The 22,164-nt window shown below is 36.8% G+C and overlaps 1 protein-coding gene across 4 annotated transcripts in view; it reads left to right on the plus strand.

Moving 5' to 3' along the window:
• The window catches only part of LOC126462308 (inositol polyphosphate 5-phosphatase OCRL), a 104,368-nt gene that overhangs the window by 8,537 nt on the left and 73,667 nt on the right, over window positions 1-22,164 (plus strand). For 2 of the 4 annotated variants that reach the window (XR_007585957.1, XM_050096062.1), the window contains exons 3-9: window positions 1,328-1,508; window positions 1,602-1,736; window positions 1,895-2,046; window positions 10,953-11,095; window positions 11,540-11,710; window positions 18,051-18,213; window positions 21,552-21,730. Coding sequence is in view for 3 of the 4 variants with exons in the window: in XM_050096062.1 (XP_049952019.1) it covers window positions 1,328-1,508; window positions 1,602-1,736; window positions 1,895-2,046; window positions 10,953-11,095; window positions 11,540-11,710; window positions 18,051-18,213; window positions 21,552-21,730 (1,124 nt within the window). In the remaining variant the exon portion in view is untranslated. Of the gene's footprint in view, window positions 1-1,327; window positions 1,509-1,601; window positions 1,737-1,894; window positions 2,047-10,952; window positions 11,096-11,539; window positions 11,711-18,050; window positions 18,214-21,551; window positions 21,731-22,164 lie in introns of those variants that run through there. The other 2 variants (XM_050096063.1, XM_050096064.1) reach the window with 2 other exon arrangements.

The following is a 22,164-nucleotide window of genomic DNA, read 5'->3' on the forward strand; positions in this document are numbered from 1 at the left end:
GAAACACCATCAAAACTAGATGAACTTTTATTTTTGGGAGAATATATAGTTTTATTAATTTCAGGGGAAGTTGTTGGCATACATATGACTGAATTTTATGAGAGATATTTTTTAAACATACTGCTGTTATTTTCTGTTGAACTGTTTCTCCCTATAGTTCCTACTATTTAAGAAAATGTGAGTTATATATATATTTGCTACCTGTGACTCATCATTTGTAGCCCTTTCATTCAGTTCAGCAGTGATTTTATCCTGTTCATTGGCTAATTGTCCTGTGTGTTGTTACACTACATTCCATATAGTTTTAAGACTGTTGTTGGAATTATTGATATCTAACATTAGGTGCACATTCCTTTGTGTTTTAGTAACCTTTTTTAGTAATTTGGAGTAGTTGTGTGTAACTACTGCAAGATCTCTAAAAGAGGAGCCTGGGTACCTTCTTGATGCTAAACTTCGTCAAGTTTCTGAGCTAGACACATTCGTGCTTTAGCAATAATATCAAATGTTTCCACATAGTAATGAAATTAACAGAAATAAGCTCTCATTTTTGTTGTATATGGATATAATAGCTTAGGGATTCTTTAGTGTAATTGTATTTATGAATAGACAGTTGGACTAAAATATAGGACCATTGCTTAGTCTAAATGAAGTCAAACAGTGGAAAATCCGGAATGGAAATAGGAGCTATTAAGCACGCGCACACATGAGTAACAGTCTGCCCTGTGTCATATTGTGGTCATCTGAATGAATTGCCTATTATCAGTTGTCAACAATGATGATCACATATACCTGCTCCTAACACTGACTGATCATGCATACTAAAAATTTAACACTTATGTTAAACATGTGGGCCCTTACAGTGAATGTGGAAGATAGGCTTCAAATAAGAAATCAAATACTGAATGAATTTTATTCACATTTAACTTCACAAAAATGTTCATCGTATAACCCACAACTTCTTTTCTCTCCCATTTGTCTGTCGTGTTAATCGCAAGAATTCCTCATCACAAAACAACCTTAAGTTAGTAACATCACAAAACTTTCTAAAAACAAGGAGTTCTGTGAACTGGTAAGTTGAAAGGTTTTTAAAAGACAGTTTCTGCAGCCAGTTTTGCTTCAATAATAATATCAAATGGAAAAAATGGACACATGTCTATAATTTGTAGGGAAAAAAATCATATGATGTACATTTTCCGTTACTATTAAAGACAGCTGTGTTGCATGCAAAAAGTGTTTTATTGTTGGTAAAACGTTAGTAATTCAAAGCTTAATAGATTGTGTGCTGCTATGTAATTTTTTCCATATATCTGTTTCTTAACTGAAACATGTCCACGAAGCAAGCTTAATGCAAGGATGGGTGCGCACATCTAGAGTTCTGGCTCTGGTTGAAAATGAGAATGATCATGCATTGTTTGTTTTTCTGAGTTCAAGAGTGCCCCCTCAAAGTTTTACTGATCTGACTATTGAGCGAACACTGCCAGTAGATGCTGACTTCAGGTGTGAAATAGGTGATGTTTCATTTTTGTTTTGTTAGTTTTCCGAGTGTTCATGTGATTCATCATTGACACATTATGTAATTATGGTTGCTGTTTTTATTTCAGATCCTGAAAGTAAACATCAAGATGGTGTTGATGTGTATGTCAACATATCTTCTTATAAACTTAAGCTCTTATTTGAAATGGTGCCTGGAGTGAAAACAAGCAACTTCGTTGGAGAATTATTCAGAGTAATGGAAGGTAACAATTGAGTTTTCTCAGTGTAGCTCCTAATTGGTAGGTAATTGTATAAAAAAGAAAGATTGGAAAGGAGAGAAAAGGAAACCTAAATATTTTATGATATTTTTCATGTTTTGATGTATGAATATGTCCCTTTTGTTTTTATTTCTATGTTTCAGTCTACAGTAAAAGGAGGGGCCCACCTCCAGAATTCCAGTGGCTTCGCAAGTATGCTGCAGATAATTCTTACAGTGCCTTAGTTAATGTTGAAAAACCAGTAGATGTGAAGGAAATACCGCCTGCAACCAAGGATGACTCGTTGGCCACCTCTGTAAGTATTGTTACTTTATAGTCTAATTTAATATTATTGACAGTGTGTTACAACAAAAAATAATTCTTGTTAATTTATGATGGGTGGTAAATAAAATTGAAAGTAAAGAGTAATATGGAATTGATACATACACTCCTGGAAATTGAAATAAGAACACCGTGAATTCATTGTCCCAGGAAGGGGAAACTTTATTGACACATTCCTGGGGTCAGATACATCACATGATCACACTGACAGAACCACAGGCACATAGACACAGGCAACAGAGCATGCACAATGTCGGCACTAGTACAGTGTATATCCACCTTTCGCAGCAATGCAGGCTGCTATTCTCCCATGGAGACGATCGTAGAGATGCTGGATGTAGTCCTGTGGAACGGCTTGCCATGCCATTTCCACCTGGCGCCTCAGTTGGACCAGCGTTCGTGCTGGACGTGCAGACCGCGTGAGACGACGCTTCATCCAGTCCCAAACATGCTCAATGGGGGACAGATCCGGAGATCTTGCTGGCCAGGGTAGTTGACTTACACCTTCTAGAGCACGTTGGGTGGCACGGGATACATGCGGACGTGCATTGTCCTGTTGGAACAGCAAGTTCCCTTGCCGGTCTAGGAATGGTAGAACGATGGGTTCGATGACGGTTTGGATGTACCGTGCACTATTCAGTGTCCCCTCGACGATCACCAGTGGTGTACGGCCAGTGTAGGAGATCGCTCCCCACACCATGATGCCGGGTGTTGGCCCTGTGTGCCTCGGTCGTATGCAGTCCTGATTGTGGCGCTCACCTGCACGGCGCCAAACACGCATACGACGATCATTGGCACCAAGGCAGAAGCGACTCTCATCGCTGAAGACGACACGTCTCCATTCGTCCCTCCATTCACGCCTGTCGCGACACCACTGGAGGCGGGCTGCACGATGTTGGGGCGTGAGCGGAAGACGGCCTAACGGTGTGCGGGACCGTAGCCCAGCTTCATGGAGACGGTTGCGAATGGTCCTCGCCGATACCCCAGGAGCAACAGTGTCCCTAATTTGCTGGGAAGTGGCGGTGCGGTCCCCTACGGCACTGCGTAGGATCCTACGGTCTTGGCGTGCATCCGTGCGTCGCTGCGGTCTGGTCCCAGGTCGACGGGCACGTGCACCTTCCGCCGACCACTGGCGACAACATCGATGTACTGTGGAGACCTCACGCCCCACGTGTTGAGCAATTCGGCGGTACGTCCACCCGGCCTCCCGCATGCCCACTATACGCCCTCGCTCAAAGTCCGTCAACTGCACATACGGTTCACGTCCACGCTGTCGCGGCGTGCTACCAGTGTTAAAGACTGCGATGGAGCTCCGTATACCACGGCAAACTGGCTGACACTGACGGCGGCGGTGCACAAATGCTGTGCAGCTAGCGCCATTCGACGGCCAACACCGCGGTTCCTGGTGTGTCCGCTGTGCCGTGCGTGTGATCATTGCTTGTACAGCCCTCTCGCAGTGTCCGGAGCAAGTATGGTGGGTCTGACACACCGGTGTCAATGTGTTCTTTTTTCCATTTCCAGGAGTGTATTTATTCCAGTTTGTATATGATACGGGATTCAGCATCAGATTTCAGATTTTCCCCAAATTACTCAAAACTTACAGCATGCTTACGAGAAATAAGACAGTATAAGTTTGGGATGGTGACACATTCAGATAATTTTCTCACTTTGAACTCAAATGTTTAATGTGAATGTATAAAAAAGAAAGATGGGAAAGGAGAGAGAAGGAAACCTAAATATTTTATGATATGTTTCATGTTTTGGTGTATGAATGTGTCCCTTATGCTTTTGTATAGATTTGAAAAAAATTACACATTTTCACATTAGTGTCCACATTTGTAGAAAACAAATTCTGATGCAAGGTACACAAAAAGTGTCATTGGCAAAACTCCTCATTGTCATCTACCACTGGAAGACACATGAAGAAGAAGAAGAAGAAGAGAGGATACAGTGTATGCCTTTACCTGTTTTGATAAGATAGTGGAATGTTGCATTTAACCCTGAATAATATTGACACTGATCTTCTAGTTTGGTGTAGAAAAGTACATTTGTTTTAAAGTTGTTTGTTAGTCAATAGACAGTTGCTTAATGAAAACCAGGATTCCAGGTTTGGTTGGTACTTAAATCAGTTTTCTTTCTAGCTTGAACTATGTTCAGTCTTTTTTTTTGGGGGGGGGGGGGGGATGTTAGGGCTCACATCATCTCTAACAGTTCCAATCCATGTATGTTACTCTATAGTGCTATGTTGCAAATCAGCCTTGGTTAGGTCTGTGGTTATATTGAATTCAAAGCCCCAAAAGCAGTTGGTGGGAGCAGCACTGCTAGTTCAGTGCAGCATGGCCACGGGGATAAACTGTTTTGGCGATGAGCCGTTCGGGAGTGGGGTGGGAACAGTCATATGGAAATGGAGAATATATAATATTGCCCATATATATACTCTAGAAATTGCCCACTTATATATATATATATATATATGGTGAAAGTGGGCAATTTCTAGAGTGGGAAGTTAGCAGTCAATGATCTGAAGAAGCTGGTCAACTAGCAAACAGTAATAAGCACAATGGTTTTTACTACTTTTTTGGCCTTTTGGATATATATCGTGCAATGTAGAATTTAACAAACAGGCCATTAGCAAAAGCTTGCACCTCCATTAGTCAGTACTCTGTGATGTTGTCAGGATGACAGGAGTAAAACACATTCAGATCTCTTTCGCATGACGAGGTCACCACAGATAATGTATTTCTCTCACCAGTCGTAATCAGTATTATTTTTTTTAGCTCATTTACATTATTAAGTTAAAGGGACTGGAAGCATTATCATTTGTCAGTGGTTTGTCTGTCTACCATTAGGAAAAATTAACATCTAAAATTTCCAAAAGAAAAAAAAGACCAAACTCCGGCTATATTTCACATCGCGTATCTTAAAATTAACAGCACTGATCGTATAATTACTTACACCATTGAAGAATCATGTAAGTCAATAAGAAACTTTTATTTTAATTTTGGTGTCATTTCAATTAGTGTACAAAAGTTTGGCTAAAATTTTCTGCTTTTATCTGTGTATTTAAGTACTGTTTATTTTGTGGTCAGTACAATAACAGTTTCTTGCTTCCATCCCAAATTTATTTGTAGCACTGTTGGTTTATGTGCTCTTTTAAGTATTTATAGTAATAAGCACACTTAGGATTCAAAGACAGGTTACTGCACTGCATTTTATGTAGTAGTGACTGAAAACTTGTATTAGTTCCGTCAGCAGTGAATTTGTGATATAGAGGTGAAAGACGAGCAATTGAGGTCTTGAAATTTGAATGTGTGCCACTCAACTGTACATATTCAGTAAAGGCCTAGAAGCTGTAAAATAATTTCCTTTGTAGGAACATGACCCGCTGAATCGACACTGTGTGAATGAAGGTGCTCAAAGGTGTGTTCATGTTAAAGCACTGCTCTTATGTGGGTATGATCTTTTATGAAGGTGATGGTGTATCCCATTTATCAAAAATAATTGCACAATACAAATATGTCTGCATTCATTTGTTATGGAACTGGCTTATCAGCTGAAATGTATGATAGTCTGATATGAAACCAGACCTGAACACAGAAAATGGTTTCCTACAAATAAAACTGCACATTTAATACCATGTTAAACAGATATTCTTAAGATTTGAGTATTCGACGTTAGAAGTAAGGAAGTTCAAGGTGAAAAAAGAAATAGTGCAGAGATGTTGAAACTTTGTACATCTGTGTGTCATTTTTTCCCAGAGAAATTTTTAATAAGGCAATGGTTTACCATCAAACTAAGTGTAGAACTAAGTTTTGGTACCATATATTACACTTTCTTTTGTATTTATTTTGTACATGTATTGCACGTGTGATAGTGCATGAATGCATGTGTGCTTAAGATTTGCTAGTGCACTGAAATATGAACTCTACCAATTAACGAAAAAAAACTAAATATTTCCATATTAATACTCTTGATTTGCAACCAGAAATAGACCATTGAAACAGTAATAATAAAATACACATTTTTACTTTATCTAAATAAAATAAAAATTAATGTGATTACTGCTGTTGCAAATTCAGTGCCATATAATTTATATTAGGTGCACGCTTCGTAATTTTTAGCAGAATGGAAGCTGAACTCAAGTTGTTTGATCACTGCTTTCTTAGCAAGTCTTTGATGTTATTCATTTCAGGAAATAATGACTCACAGGCGTAATTAGATAATACAATCAAGGTAGCAAATGCCAGCATGTGTCTGGGATTGAATTCAACATTCTGATAAATTTAATGTTGGCTTTTTTGTCATATTGTGTGATGGTCTTTCTGATAAGTTTACTTTCAGTTCTTTTGTTGCTTCAATAAATTTTTGAGTTCACATTGAACTAGACTGGAAATCAGTCAACTGCAATTCAATTTTTTCGGTTCCCAACCAAACAAATTTAACAAAGTTCAGTGTATTCAGTAAAGCCACATCTAACTTCATAATAAATTTTAGTGTTTTCAACAATGCTTTGAACTGAGAAAATATCGATGCAAATTCTTAAGTTGTATGTATTACCAAAGAAAATTCCTTGGTGACTTTTTCTTGGTCTGGCTTTTAGAGTAAATCTGAATTGCTGATAAAGTTTTTAAATTTGTGAAATACTTGTACTTATGGGAACAATATCGCTGTTAGAAACTGGCAATATTATCCTCAAAAGTGTGAATAAGATGTATCATAGCAGTAACAGTTTTGTTTGTGCCTTGAAGATTTATGTTCAAATCATTGAAATGCTGGCACGTGCGTAACGAAACGCCAGTTTTGTAAGCCACATAACATCCATCAGCTGTGAGTATTGCACAGTTTTCTCTCATTTGGAAAAAGCACGCCGATTTCTTCTAAAAAATCCACAAATCTTTGAGTTTGTTGCCGTGGCCAACCAGTGAGCAGTGTTGTACATCATTGGGTCAGGGTACACAGAGTTGACATCACCATCATTTTTTTATTAGCTTGCGACAACATAAGGTTTATTGTTTTTGTGAATTGTGGTTTATTAGTCTCATAACAGACATAATCATTTGACACAGGTACATGAAACACATCAAAATTGTGGTAAAACTTCACCATAAACATATAACAGCTGATGTTAACAAACAGCTTCAGAATAATAATACAATTTGTTATATATACAGACAATAAAAAATTTAACACTTAATTTCCCTTTGCTTAAATTATTATTTCATCCTCTATGAATTCTTCTACTGAATAGCAGCATTTCTCCCACAGAACCTGATTAACTTTGTTTTTAGAATCTCTGGCTTCATATTAAATATGTTTTTGCCCATGAACTTGTTATGTATTGTCATCCCCATTTCCTGTGGAGTCCGTACATATAATTTCAGTTGTTGTGTAGGTAGCATAAAATTACTTTTATTTCCCATGTTGTATGTGTGGTTAAAATTATTTACCTCAATTTTTTTTCTGCTATGTGGGAAGATTATTTCATCATAAACGTGTATGGAGGGAACAGTTAGGAACTGACATTTCCAAAATAGTGGGCAACAAGATTCTGTTTGCTGTGCATATATATAATAATTTCTTCTGCAGTTCCAGTATTAGAGAAACACCATTTGGATGTCTATCATATCTAATGACACGATCACAATAACTACGGCCATTATATTGTCAAGGGAAGCAGAACCACTCTTTGCACCCAAGACTTCTTGATGTGTGATGCAGTGGATTTCAAGAATAGAATGTCCATTGTTTGCTTGGAATAAAATAATAAAACTCTTTTTGGCCAGCATATTGGGAACACACTGTCATTACCAAAACAATTTTGCTTAAATCTGTTTCTTTTTCAGTAAGGCCTTTCATTCTTTTTTTTCTTTTTCTTGGCAGCACTGGTACGACAGTACTTGTTAAAATACCTAATCATAGATGCTGTCTGTTTATTCCTGTTTTAATAGAACATACAATGCATTCCTATTGCTCTGGTTCACTTTTTTGACAGAGAGATATGTGATTTGTTTCACAGTGCTGTTTTACAGAAGATCTACATACCACAGTCCAGGAATATAACACACACTGCTTTATTGCCTTTGTTAATCTTACCCATGTTTCCCTGTCCACCAAGTCTGAAATTCTCTATCACACATACCTGCACTTTTTTTGCCTAGCTAACGTTATTGAATAATACTCAAAAGCTCAAAAATAGAGCTGTTTGCAACACACAACTTACATGTGTAACAATGAAAACAAGCATGTGAACATGTGTTTCAGTGAAACTGTTTGGCAGTGTGGTACTTGTCAGTAGAAGTCATTAGTCATGGTTGTTGGAACAGCTGCAATCTAACATTGAACAATAGTGTATTTTTACTAAAGCATTTGAGTACACCATGGCTCACAGTGAGTGAGCACGAGTGAAAATCTGTCATCTAAAACTTTTATGATGCCTTGGTATCGATAGCCCATTCATGATGAACACTGTTGCTGGGACTTCAGATGCAAACAAACAAATGAATTATTTCAGTTAGATAGGCCTACCTAAATTCCTCATTTAACATTGTGCCCAAACTATTTGATCATTTGCCACTAGTGGCATGCGTGCCATTGGTTTGCCATCCTTGGAATAGTGGCACATCCAAAATATAAGTGTGAGAAAGTTTCCTGAAACTTAAGTGTAAAGATAATTGAAGTAGTTGAAGATAAAGAATTTAATTAAATTTTTTGTGGCAAGGAAGACTATGTTTCCATTCAAGTATATAGAGAAAAAGTTCAGAAGCCCACCACTTCCAAATTGTTCAGTAGCAAAGAAACAGTGATTGCTTATTGAAACGGAAATTGATCTGAATTTCGTGAAGTATGTCAAAAGTGATGTAGCACTTGACTGTAAATTAACAGATTCATACTCAGTTTTTGCACAACACACCAGAATGGGAAACTAGTAGTGGCATGCAGCCCACTAGAAAATGTTATAAAGTGCTGCTTAACAAAATTGTGTGTAGATTGGAACCGGGAAGTTCAGGAACAGAGGCTAGATAAAAAAAAATTCTGGAAGATACATTTGAACTTGAAAATAATGATCTTAAAATATAATCTAATGGTGGATTCACACTGATGAAGAGACAACTGACATTGCAAGAATTAATTGCAGAACTAGAAATAAAAAAAATTGGCTTTTGTACTCAGCATCGCTAAGACTCAAAGTAAGCTTTCAAAGTGTTTTAGATGATTTCTCACTTAGTGAGTTGATTATATTAATGAATTTAGCTGGAAATCATGCCTTTGTTGTTAAAGATGCAGTTGATGGCTCTCACTGAGAAAACAGTTAAATGTCAGTTTACCCATTTCTCATTTACTACAAAGATAATGAAAATGAAAACAATTACTATTAGCTACTGCATTATTATTGCATGCCTAAAACATGATACAGATATAGTGCAGTTCCGCCCCACTAGTAAAGTTGCTTAAATGCAACATCATAGAAATGAAACATAATCATTATTCTCACTATTCTAGTGATGATTCTGCTGTCCAATACAAAAAAATTGAGAATTTCCTCAATTGTTACCATCAAAGGGATTTTAATGTAAGTGCAGAATGGAATTTTTGTGGATCAAGTCAGGGCAAACTACCAAGTGATTGAATTGGAGGCAAGTTACAGATTTAGCTGCATGAGCTAGCCTTCAGTGCCCAGCAGAAAACCAAATTTTAATGAATGAGTCATTTTAAAACTGCAAAGGTAATTGTGCATTATAGTATTTGTTTTTATCACAAAAGACATAACCGAAAAAGGAATAAGTAGACCAGGATAAATGCGCGAGGTGGTACAGTATTCGTTAGAAAAGATCATCACCATTGTGTCAAATGATAAAATCCAAAAGGGTACTCTAAGAGTAATGTTAGTTTTCAAATTTTTATTGTCTTGAAAAATTTGTAATGTTGCTGTGGCATTCTGCATATTTGACCTGCTGGCAAGCATTATGAGATTTTTGGCACAAACATCTGACTTACTTTGTTCTAAAGTGGGTGGTAAAGGTGTGTGTTCACCATAGGCTGTAGATCTTTGACTAGTCCATGTGATTTACTGTTGTTGTTGGCTTGAAGATGAGCTCAGTGGGGAGGACTGAACTGTTAAAGATTTAGGTGTTTGGAGAAGAGATCTGCTTTGCAAGATTCTATGGGTTTTTAGTTTGTGGTAAGAGGCTATTCAGAGGTTTGTCAGTGGGGGGGGGATACACTGTGGTACTTAGGATCATGATGGGTCCAGACTTTCTCAAATGATTTATAGGTCTGTAGAGAATGACAACACAAACTATGCTATAAAAATCATTTGATACCATGACATTCGCCATTTCTGATGCCACTGTTAAGAGTTCTTAATGATCTCCTTATGTGACAAGAAAACATTGCCTGTGAGATTAATTGTTGGTGTAGCCCATTAATGTTTGACATTGTCTTCATTTACTTACACATATTATTACTTATTGAATCTGGTTCAGTTGGAAGACTAGTAGCGGCAGTAAAACAGATTGACATATGTGAGTTTTTTAGTAATACTTGTTTTTATGTAAATGTTAACTTACCTTGCAGTGCTAGCGCAGAACTTTTGTAGCTCTGGTATGCTGTTCAGAGACTTGGTTAGTACATTAATTGTTGGCTACACTAAATTTATAATTTGCATACAGGTTCTTATATTCTTCCTATTCCATAAATGTGTTTATATATATAAAGGCTGTTTCTTAAATTAGGTTGGCCATATTAGAATAATTTTAGAGCATCAGCTTTTTAGTAAGCTGAGATTGTTACTTTATGTTACACCACACTCATACTATGTGCAATGCATAGTAGCTTTTAAGTGCCAGCTGTGTAATTAGCTAATTGCCTTTTTTAATTAAGCTGCTGGAGCTTGAAAGCCCGGATATTACATTACCACGTCAAAGCATTGCTAAAGGGACCACGCCTATAGCAGCAAGGGAAAGTGTTATTAGATATCAGATGGCAATGAAAGAACGTCATTATACATACACTCAAGTTCTGAAGTAAGTAGACACTTTATTATTTTTTCTTTATTATTTTTTCATGTTGAAATAATTTCAGTTATATGTAATAGCAAGTAAACAAAGTTTAATTGGATTGAACATGGCTAAAACAGTTGGGGAAGCACAGATGGTATTTTAAGAGAAAATTACAGTGTTTGTGATTTTTTTTTTTTTTTTTCTTTTTTTGGTCAAGTCGCTGTAAAGTGTGTGTGTGTGTGTGTGTGTGTGTGTGTGTGTGTGTGTGTGTGTTTTTAGTAAGAGCAGTGAATATTTGAACTAGAGGTTCTAAGCTCTTCTGTATTGAACATCTTGGTTTATAATGACTTTTTATAGCTTTTTTCTAATTATTTTGGGACAAATAAACATTTAAAGTGCAAAAAATTATTTTATTACACTGCTTATAAATTCTGAAATGTCAATCATTATGCAGATTTCCCTCTCTAGGGTTTTCATTGGCACTTGGAATGTCAATGGACAGCCGCCAACTGTGCCACTTACAGAATGGCTTGCCCACGACCCTGAACCACCTGATATATACGCAATTGGATTTCAGGAGCTTGATTTGAGCAAAGAAGCATTTTTGTTCAATGATACACCAAGAGAAGAAGAATGGCTGTAAGTTTTGCTGTTTTTGGTTGAGTCCTTATTAATATGCTCATTATTTTTACATTTTTATATTCCTCCTGATACTCATATGGTGGGAAATGCAATAAATGAGTGTGACATAATGCAGTTTATTACATTATTTTTAGAGTGTAGAAAAAATAATTTTTGATACATTACTAGATGTTGACATGGAAACTGTTGTATTTTTGAATCATCAAGTAAATTACATGAACAGCTGGGAAAAAAGATAAACCTTCATTTGGTGTGAGTTTGCCACTGAACTGTGATGTATATTGCTGAGTATGTGGACAAAATAGTAGAATCTAGTCAGTCTTCATTCATTAACAAAGTGGAGTAGTGTTTTGAAACTACTATCAGACTACTCTAAACTACTTGTGCTTGCTCAAACTATGTTTAGGCACGTACAATTTTAAAAGAATGCTATTACTGTGCGGGGGGCAAATAGCTGCTTCCTTTGTTATATTAGATGGATTCCATTTATCTTCTATTTCTCACTTAGCATTTACGTGACCACAGTTATATTTATCATGGAATAACAGTTACCTGTCACTTCTAAGCAAGAAACCAGTTCACAATGATTATGGCTAGTGTTCATATGCCCAACAGTAATCATTAAGCCAGTCATATAACTGATTCGATAATCTTTAGAAGAAATTGCTAATAAAGTATAGATTTACGTTCTTTTGAATGTGTAGGAATTCTTAATTTTGTTAAACTTTGTGCGAGATGAAATCAGAATGCAGAATTTTACTCTGAACCGTAAACAAGGTGGCAGTCCACATGGATATTATTATTCCAACTTGTATTTAATTGTGAAAAATACAGGCTGTTCAGCCATATGTTATTTTTGTTATTGTTGTTATTATTTTGTTCCAGTATTTGTTGTACTTGTTGTTTGATGTTTTCTAATTCTGACTGGGGTATCCTGTTATTTTTTATTATTACACGGATGTGATCAGCTAGTCGTTGTTCTGTTAAAAATTTTAATTCTGGGTATCTGGTTATAAATGTTGTGTATACTTGTGATCTGTATCCAGTTTTGTTGGTTCCTAAGTTTGTTGCTTGGTAATAGCAGAACATGAGGTGTCGGTTAACTTCATCTGACCATCTCATCCTCTGTCTTTGTTTTCCTTGTAGGGTGGTTGCAGGGGGCATATCCTGCAAAACACCTCTATTTGGATTTAAATCATTTTCCGTGTGGCTAGCAGTGTCGTTACCATTGTGGACGGGCATAGGGTTCAAGCGCCATCCCTGACCATGACAGTGCTTGTCCGAGGCTTCATTAGTTCTGTCCTGAACCAACTAATCACACTAAAAGGGGGGTTAGCCATATTAGTGGTTTGTTCTTTTTGTCGCCTTTTATGACTGGCAGAACATACATTATTATTATTATTATTATTATTATTATTATTATTATTCCATATTATGGATGAGAAAAACGAATCAGTAAGAGTATTTATTGACCTGTCAAAAGCTTTTCATATGGTGGACCATAGGATTATGCTGTCATAGCTTGAAAAATATGGTATTCGATGTCTGTCCAATAGCTGGATCAGTTCCTTACTGAGCAATCTTAAGCAGCAGTGTGCTTCAAATACACAAATATCTAGCTTGAAGTAGTATACGAACACTTATCAGACATTTGAACTAATTAAATCTGGTATACCCTAAGGATCAGTAATGGGACCCCTTCTGTATATAAATGATCTCAACTTCAATGTGGATGCACATAAAACAATCATTTTTTCGGATGATACCACAATTCTATTGAAAGAAGACTGTAAAGAACAATTACAGCAGTCAGTAAATATTGTCACAAAACAACAAAGCAGCTGAACACTGAATAATCAACTTTTAATTAAAAAAAAAAAATTCCACAATGCTCCAAAGGAGGACATGTTTATCCCTTGGTATTTATCAATGATTAACTAGTTAGTAGCAGTCCTGAAACAAAATAATTAGGAGTTTGGCTGCAGAGCAATGTTAGGAATATTGAATACCAGAAAATAGCAATGAATGCGTACTATGCCTACTTCCATTTCGTATTATATATGAAGTCATGTTCTGGGGAAACTCTAAAAAACAGCTAAACTACAAAAAAAGGCCATTAGATTCATGTTTGGATGCAAACTTAGAGGCTCATGCAAACCTCTGTTTAAGACATTTGGTGTTATTCTATTACCATTTGTACACATTATGGAAACCTCTATATTCATTAAGATAAAGTAATAGGTAAGGAATGCTGACACCAAAAAGACTGTGGTATACATGATCAACCTGCGATGGAATGCCTGTCATATTCTATAGTGAATTCACAGCCGAGTTGGCCCCTTTCCTTCTATAATATATCATAGATACCTCGAACAAAAATGTGCCCAGTTCTTGGAAAAAGGCACGGGTTACACCCATCTACAAGAATGATAGTAGAAGTTATCCACAAAACTACCTTCGAATGTCCTTGTCATACTTTTGTTGTAGAATCCTAGAACATATTCTGAGCTCAAACATAAGGAGTTATCTTGAAGAGAAAGACCTCAATGCCAACGAGCATGGTTTTCGAAAACATTGATCATGTGAAACCCAACTCGCACGTTTCTCACATGACATACTGAAAGCTTTGGATAAAGGCAACCAGGTAGGTGCAGTCTTTCTTGATTTCCGAAAATCATTTGACTCAGTACATCATCTACGCTTATTGTCAAAAGTACAGTCATATGGGGTATCAAGTGAATTTGTGACTGGATTGAGGACATTTTGGCAGGGAGGACACATGTTCTCTTGGGTGGATAGTCATCGTCAGATGTAGAAGTAGCTTCGGGTGTGGCCCAGGGAAGTATATTGGGACCCTTGCTGTACATGTATATTACGGGCCTTGCAGACAGTATTCATAATAAAATCAGGCTTTTGCAGATGATACAGTTATCTATAATGTATTAACGGAGAGGAGCTGCATAAATATTCAGTCACATCTTGATAAGATTTCGACATGGTACAGAGATGGGAAACTTGCTCTAAATGTTCATAAATATAAAATTTTGCTCTTCACAAAAAGAAAGGAAAAAAAAACCATGGTATCCTATGACTATAACATAAATGAGTTGCTGTTGGATTCGACCAGCTCTTACAAATACCTGGGTGTAACACTGTTGGGATATGAAATGGAATGATCACATAGATTCAGTCATGGGTGAAGCAGATGGTAGACTTCAGTTTATTGATAAAATACAGAGGAAGTGCAATCAGTCTACAAAAGAGATTGCTTACAAATCACTCGTGTGGCCCAATATTCTTCCAGTATGTGGGTCCTGTATGAGATAGAAGTAACAGGGGATGTTGAATGTATACAGAGAAGGGCAGTACGAATGATCACATGTTTGGTTAATCCATGGGAGAGTGTCACGAAGATACTGAAGACACTGAAAATGCAGACTCTTGAAGACAGACGTAAACTCTCCGGAGTCAGTCAGTTAACAAAGTTTCAAGGTCAGGCTTTAAATTATTACGGATATACAACCAACCCCAACGTATCGCTCACACAGGGATTGTGAGAATAAGATTAATTACTGCATGTACGCAGGCATTCATCCAATCTTTCTTCCCACGTTCCATGTGTGAATGAACTGGAAGAAATCCTAATAACTGGTACAATGGGATGTACTATCTGCCATGCACCTAATGGTGGCTTGCAAAGTATAGATGTAGATGTAGATCATTTTACCAGAAAAAAAAACAAATTTACGTATAATCCAAATTAACACATCTTTGTGCCAGGAGGTACTTTCCACATGGGAGTTAAAATTTATAACAAACTTCATAAAATTATGCTTGAGGTCAAAAGCTTTGGAAAATCTCTAAGTCATATTTACAGCATCACTGCTTCTATTCCATTGAAGAATATTTAAATTATGAAGATGCTATATAAATTCTTATTGCTTAAAGTGTTTTATTGTAACCTTAAATAAGTATGCCTAGAAATCGCTTTCAGAAGTGTACTCATTGCTTGACTTGTCCAATGTCTTATGCAAAAGATGCTTTTGTAGACAACAGGACCAATAAATGCATTATTATTATTATTATTATTATTATTATTAGAAACAAGTGCCATCAAGGAATAAGTTTGAAAGTTTGTGTCTCTTAAGAGTTCTTGTCAAAATGTACTCATACCTATTTTATGTATTACCAACTCTGCTGACAGAATACTTTGTAATCTTTATCTGCATTACAACAGAGGATAATGACATAAGACAATGGAGAGTGGAAGTATGGTAAATAAGCCTGAAACTCAACTTAGTCAATACACTGAGATATACTTCTGAGTGCATAATGTGTAACCGAAGTTTATTAGCGTTTGTGTGTTGACAGTTTTGGCTTGTTACTCAGATATGCTCCAAGGAATTTCATAGATAGCTTTATTAGTTTATTTTAGGTGCCATCTGCCCTTTATTATTTGCTTGATTTTGCAGAATATCTAGTAGCAAGCTCCCTCACTCCCTGTAAGATTTTTTTTTTTTGTGTGGCATGAATAGATGGAAACACTATAGAAGATAAAAATGACACAAGGTTAATGTGTTTGCTTGTACTTGTTCAAACCTAGTAAAGAAAGGTTGGTGAGAAGGAAAGAGCATGGTTCAATCCCTGAAACTGTATTTTTTTGGTAGACATTTTGAAGATAAAAGCATCACCATTCCCCTGAAGACTCAAAGTATTTCAAAATCTAATTCATATAATTTAAACAAAACTTCAGAATGATTCTAAAATATGGTGGTGTAAAATTAACACTCCATTCCTTAGATAAAACTTTCAAATAATTTATACGGTTGACTTTTACTTCTTTCAAGAATTACACTTAATAAGAATTGAACAAAAAAGTTCCTTTCAAATAATTTATTTGTTCATAGGCAATGTAAAGCTAATAATATTGTTCGGGTTTATGCTAGCAAACAAAGATGAGAGAGGACGTTCAGCATGATAAAAGTGTGTACTGGCAGTGATACATAAGTAAATCACTCACAGTAAACTAAGTTAATTGGTGCAATGGTAAGACACTGAACTGCTGCTGTAATACAATATGAGGAAATTCACGAGCTAATAGCACAAACTTGGGAAAATCATATTTTTGCAGAGACTTTAGTGTTGATTTTCTGTCAGTAATGCTGATAAAGGAGTTTGATATCCAAATTTGGATTATTTGCTACAGGAAAGTTCCTAACGAGAATCAAAGGAAATAGTGTAATAGCTATTGGTTGTTTGTTCCTAGACCCAACTACGTTCAGTGATGTAACAATGATAGTTGATCATTTGACCATCCTAGTTAGTTGGATTCAGATCACTGAAGAAAAGTACTGTCATAGAACCATAATGATTAAGAGTGTTTAAAGGTAAGTTATAGGAAGATGCTGGGAAGACGTGTGTAAAGCCAACAGTGTAGGTGTAAAATTGTAACTTTTTCTTAAGCAAATCTATACAGGACTTAGCCTTGTTTTCACCTTTAATACAAATGTGTAAAATTGGATAAAAGCAAATACAAGATAAGGTAACACGTGAGATTAAAATATCTTGCACCAAGAAGAGAGAGAGAGAGCCCTTTCTAATTCAAGGCAGTCAGTAGTCAAGAGCTGAAATTCTATTAATGAAATTCAGAATACTGTTGCAGGCAAGTGTGGTGTAGGACTCCTAGTTGTTGTTGAAACTTTTCATGTTACAACATCTGAAATAAACATTTTATAGAAGGGGATCATTTCAGTTAAAAATTCCCAAAAGGAGTATGCATCCAGATATTCTTGTTCTGTGAACTTCGAGCCCTTAAAATTACTTCTCATGTACAATGGCAATTATGTTTTGAAGGAAACCTTTTGTCAGTTACCTAGAAGAATTCTGAGAAAGCACACTAAATAAGAATTGCAATACATAAATGTGGTCTGAAACTTGCTTATTCTATAAATCAAGGATGTTGTTACGGTCCTAGTGTGCGTATACTACTCCACTCTCCTGCGACCCACTCCCTACCCCTCAGCCTCTTGCTCTCCCCTGTCCCACTTCTTGTATTCATCTCATAAAGATGTCAGTGATGGTATGTCGAACCAAAGCTGGCACATTTCTTTTACTAGCTATTTTTTAACCTCACAGGGAAGTGCAGATATATTTTGTGATGCAGATTTCCTTTTCTAATTGTTAAGTGGTTAGCAGCTGGAATAATATGAAAATAGTGCAGTACCAAAGCAGTTTTTAGTGAATAATGGCATATCAAAGTGATGAATCTCGCAACAGTTGTAAAATTATAGTTTTGTTGTCTGTGCTGAGTTTCTTTTCCCTTTTTTTTTTATTTCAGATCTGCTGTTATGAACAGTCTTCATCCCAAAGCTCGGTATCGTAAAATCGCACTTGTGAGGCTTGTTGGGATGATGTTACTGATATTTGTTCAAGAGCAACATGTGGCATATGTTAGAGGTGTTGCCACAGAAACTGTAGGAACAGGAATAATGGGCAAAATGGTTTGTATTTCATTTGCCACTTTCACCTCTACACTAAAATGTCTTTCAATGAAGTAATAATATGCATAGTATAACTGTTACACATATTTTACAGTTCGTCATCTGGCACTCTCCGTTACATCAGTTTATGCGGTCTGTGACACATGAAGGTCCCTTTAAAACATGAGATTTTCGCATGACACTGTTCAGATTTTTATGTTTATTCACAGTGTATTTCCATTAGAATAGTTTCCTTGATGTTCCTTGTGATTAATGCTGGAAACCATGAAACTGAATATCTTTCAGTTAAGCTACCACAGCTTTCTGAAACTTGTCAAGGAGTCTGTCAATGCCAGATTGGGGAGCTGAGTTGCCATTGTAATACCATTTTGTGATGAGAAGTGTGAAAGATAATGAAAGCCATGTAACAAGCAATATTATCATAAGTTTGCCCTAGAGGGACAAACACTGTCAATAATACTGTCTGTTGAAGAAGCTGTTTTGTGCAACTTTGTACACAACAGTTAGGAGAGATGAACTACAGAGTGGTGTAGCAACTGCTGTCATGGGAAAGCTGGACAGGAGCAGAAACGATTAGCAATCAAATTAACACAATAAACAGAAAATTTACTTAACTTGTATTTGTATGAACGAAGTCACATTACAAATATTGCAGCAAGATATAGTCCAGCTCATTGTTGCCAATAAGGAAGAGTTTCACTCTATTGAGTACCAACTATAGTGTTCTGTGACTAGGCAATGTCTGCATAGTGCCACATGACAAAATGGCTCTGAGTGCAAGTGGGTTGAGCAGCTGCCGTCAGCCACCCTATATAGCAGCAGCAGAGGACACTCGTAGTCCAGAGCTGCTGGAGGCATGGCTCAACTGGCGTGCTTCATTGGTTCTGCCAGATTCCTCATGTTCCTGTTGGTGTTTGGTGGAAACTTGTAATTCCGTTTCCACCTGTAAAATACCAATGATATCACAAAAGTGATTTAAATTGTTTTGAATCTTTTTTTCCATTCAAGTCTCCCTGCAAGATTGAAAATTGGTTTTTGTGAACACTCTAGATTTTTCCCATTTTATTTCAGAGCAGCGCTGTCGGCCTGTTTATATGAACTTATTTTCGGGAAAAAATTGTTGGTGGCAAAAACGTGTTTCCATTGTAAGGACCGGGAGGAGGAGGAAGGTCTTTAAGAAGTCCTGCTCAAATGAATTCGGGAGTGGATGATGACATCTTCGTGAACTGGTCCTCCTCAATCCAACAAGCCACCTTCCTCAATGTTCACTTCCACCTCAAAGATGGCTTCATCGGTACCTCTGTCCATGTCAAACCTACCAACCACCAGTAATACCTCCATTTTGACAGCTGCCACCCATTCCATACCAAGAAGTCCCTTCCATACAGCCTAGCCACCCATGGCCATCGCATATGCAGTGACAAGCAGTCCCTCTTGAAAAATGCTGAGGGCTTCACTGAGGCCTTTGCAGACTGTAATTACCCTCCTAACCTTGTACAAAACCACGAGATTTCTCGTGCGTTTATCTTTACGCTCATCAACTATTTCCCAAAGTCCCACTGTCCGGCCGCAGAGGAGCATTCCCTTCTTGTGACTATGTGCTACCCAGGACTGGAGCAACTGAATTACATTCTTTGTCAGGGTTTCGACTATCTCTGTCGAGCCCTGAATTGGAAAATGTCCTACCCACTATCCTTCCCACCCCTCCTGCAGTAGTATTCTGCTGCCCACTGAACCTACAAAATATCCTCGGCCATCCCTACACAACCCCTGCTCCCAACTCCTTGCCTCATGGCTCATATCGCTATAATAGACAAAGATGCAAAACCTGTCCTGTACATCCTCCCATCTCCTCGACATAAGTGTTGTTGGCGGAAATCTCATTTTGTAACAGTCTTTTTGTTGGGCCTATCTGTGACTCAGCATCTCTGCTATATAGTGAGTAGCAACTATCCTTTTAATAATATTGCTTCAAGAAGAACTTTGCAGAATATGTAGATGAGTTAATAAAATACAGAAAGTCACAGATCTATTTTATTTGCCTATACTGAGAGTTATCTGTTTGAGTGCAATTTTCATATTTGAAATTACGATAAAATATGCAGATTCTTAATTAGATGCAGATTCTTAATTAATGAAAGGTGTCATATGGTCAGAAATTTCGGACAACAAAAGTATAGTGTTAAACTTTGGAATTAAATATTTATTAAGGCACAAAAGGCTACAGTAGTTTTAGGTGAATGTGAACTTCAGTACTAATTACCTGATGATTTAGCTAACAATTATGAATAGGATAGGTGGTTATGCACCATAAAAAATGACACGTTAAGTTGCAGACAGACACAACGAAAAACTAGCATATTGAGCTTTTGGCCAAAGCCTTCTTTAGAAAAGAAAGAAGCTGGAGATAGTGGTTTCCTTTCTTTTATGAAGAAGGCATTGACCGAAATCTCAAAATGCTGTCTTCATGGTGAGTAACAATCTATCCTTTTCATAGTTATTATCATCCCAACCTCAAATTTCCATTGTTTGACAAGTTAATTAGTTTCAGAAAAATAAAAGCATGTTGCTGTAAAGCTTGCATTCCAGTCTAATGGTATGTGTGAAAGTCTCTAAAATGATGGATTGTCTCCATTGAAATTCCTCCTTACATGCTCAGTAAAATTTTTCAATCCATTATTTTCCAATAACCTGGTTTTCAGCAAGTCTAAATTTACTATTGTAATCAGCATATTGACAATTAGCACCCGAATGATAATTACCCAATATACGGTCCAAATATAATATTAAGATTAGGCACACTCTACATATACACATTGTGTTTGACTAGCTTTAGGTGGAAGTTAAAAAATCAAAAACTTATAGTTATTAGTAGAAGTGCAGGAAGAGCAGACGGAAGGATTGGAGCTTGCTGTATTTAAAGTTGTACTCATGTATATCAATGCTACAAGGAAACCTCTTCAGCACTTCTAGTTTTTGGAGATTCATGAAGGAAGCAAATGAACTGAACTTTTGAAATTTTACCCAGGACCATTCTAATGTATGTACAAGCTGCTGCTTCAGAGAAAGACATCTGAAATTCTCTCATTCTTAGGGTGTATCTTTGATAGTTTTGAGACAATAAATGACAACTAATGGAGGAACTCGTGTTTGGGATAGTAGTAGTCCTAATTTGTGTCCAGCAATCGTCTCTCGTCTCTACAGTGTGAGCTTGTGTTCAGTATCTAATCTTGTTGGTGTGATGTTAAACCCCAGTCTTCCATAATTTTTTGCTCTTGCAGAGTAGATGGCTATAAGGTTGCATGTAACTTCTGCTGTATAGTGGTGTTTTCTTTCAGGGAAACAAAGGTGGCGTGGGTGTTCGACTAGACTTCCATAGTACATCAATTTGTTTTGTGAATACCCACTTAGCAGCTCATGTTGAGGAATATGAAAGAAGAAATCAGGATTATCATGACATTTGCCAAAGAATGAGTTTTACAAGGTTTCTGCCTCCTAAAGGGATTAAGGATCATGAGTGAGTATTTTTCTGTTGCCTCATGTGAAATCTTTTGTTTATGCACTTGTACCAGTAAGACTGAATAGAATTTATCCTTGTACACAGGTTTCTGTGAATGTAATTTATAGGGATTGTCTTTGGTAGAAAGAATTAAATTGGACAGAAGTATTTCTTTATCTCCTTTCTTAAACAAAGCCTTAACTTCAGCATACTTCTGCCATTCAGGAAATGTTGCACTGATAAATTACTCATTACACAGGTAACTTAATGTTACTAAACCTAGAAGCACTCTCTTTAATTAACATTGTTGATGTTTTACTATAACCATTTGAATATTTTGATGTTAAAGATTTTATGGTGGACTTCTACCACTGTAAGGAGGATCATAGTCATGTTGCTGAAGCTACTTGTAGTGACTGGACTGAGACGTTCTGTGCCAGCATTGACTGAAC

This window comes from Schistocerca serialis, chromosome 1, assembly GCF_023864345.2.
Source record: "Schistocerca serialis cubense isolate TAMUIC-IGC-003099 chromosome 1, iqSchSeri2.2, whole genome shotgun sequence".
Taxonomy (NCBI): Eukaryota; Metazoa; Arthropoda; class Insecta; order Orthoptera; family Acrididae; genus Schistocerca; species Schistocerca serialis.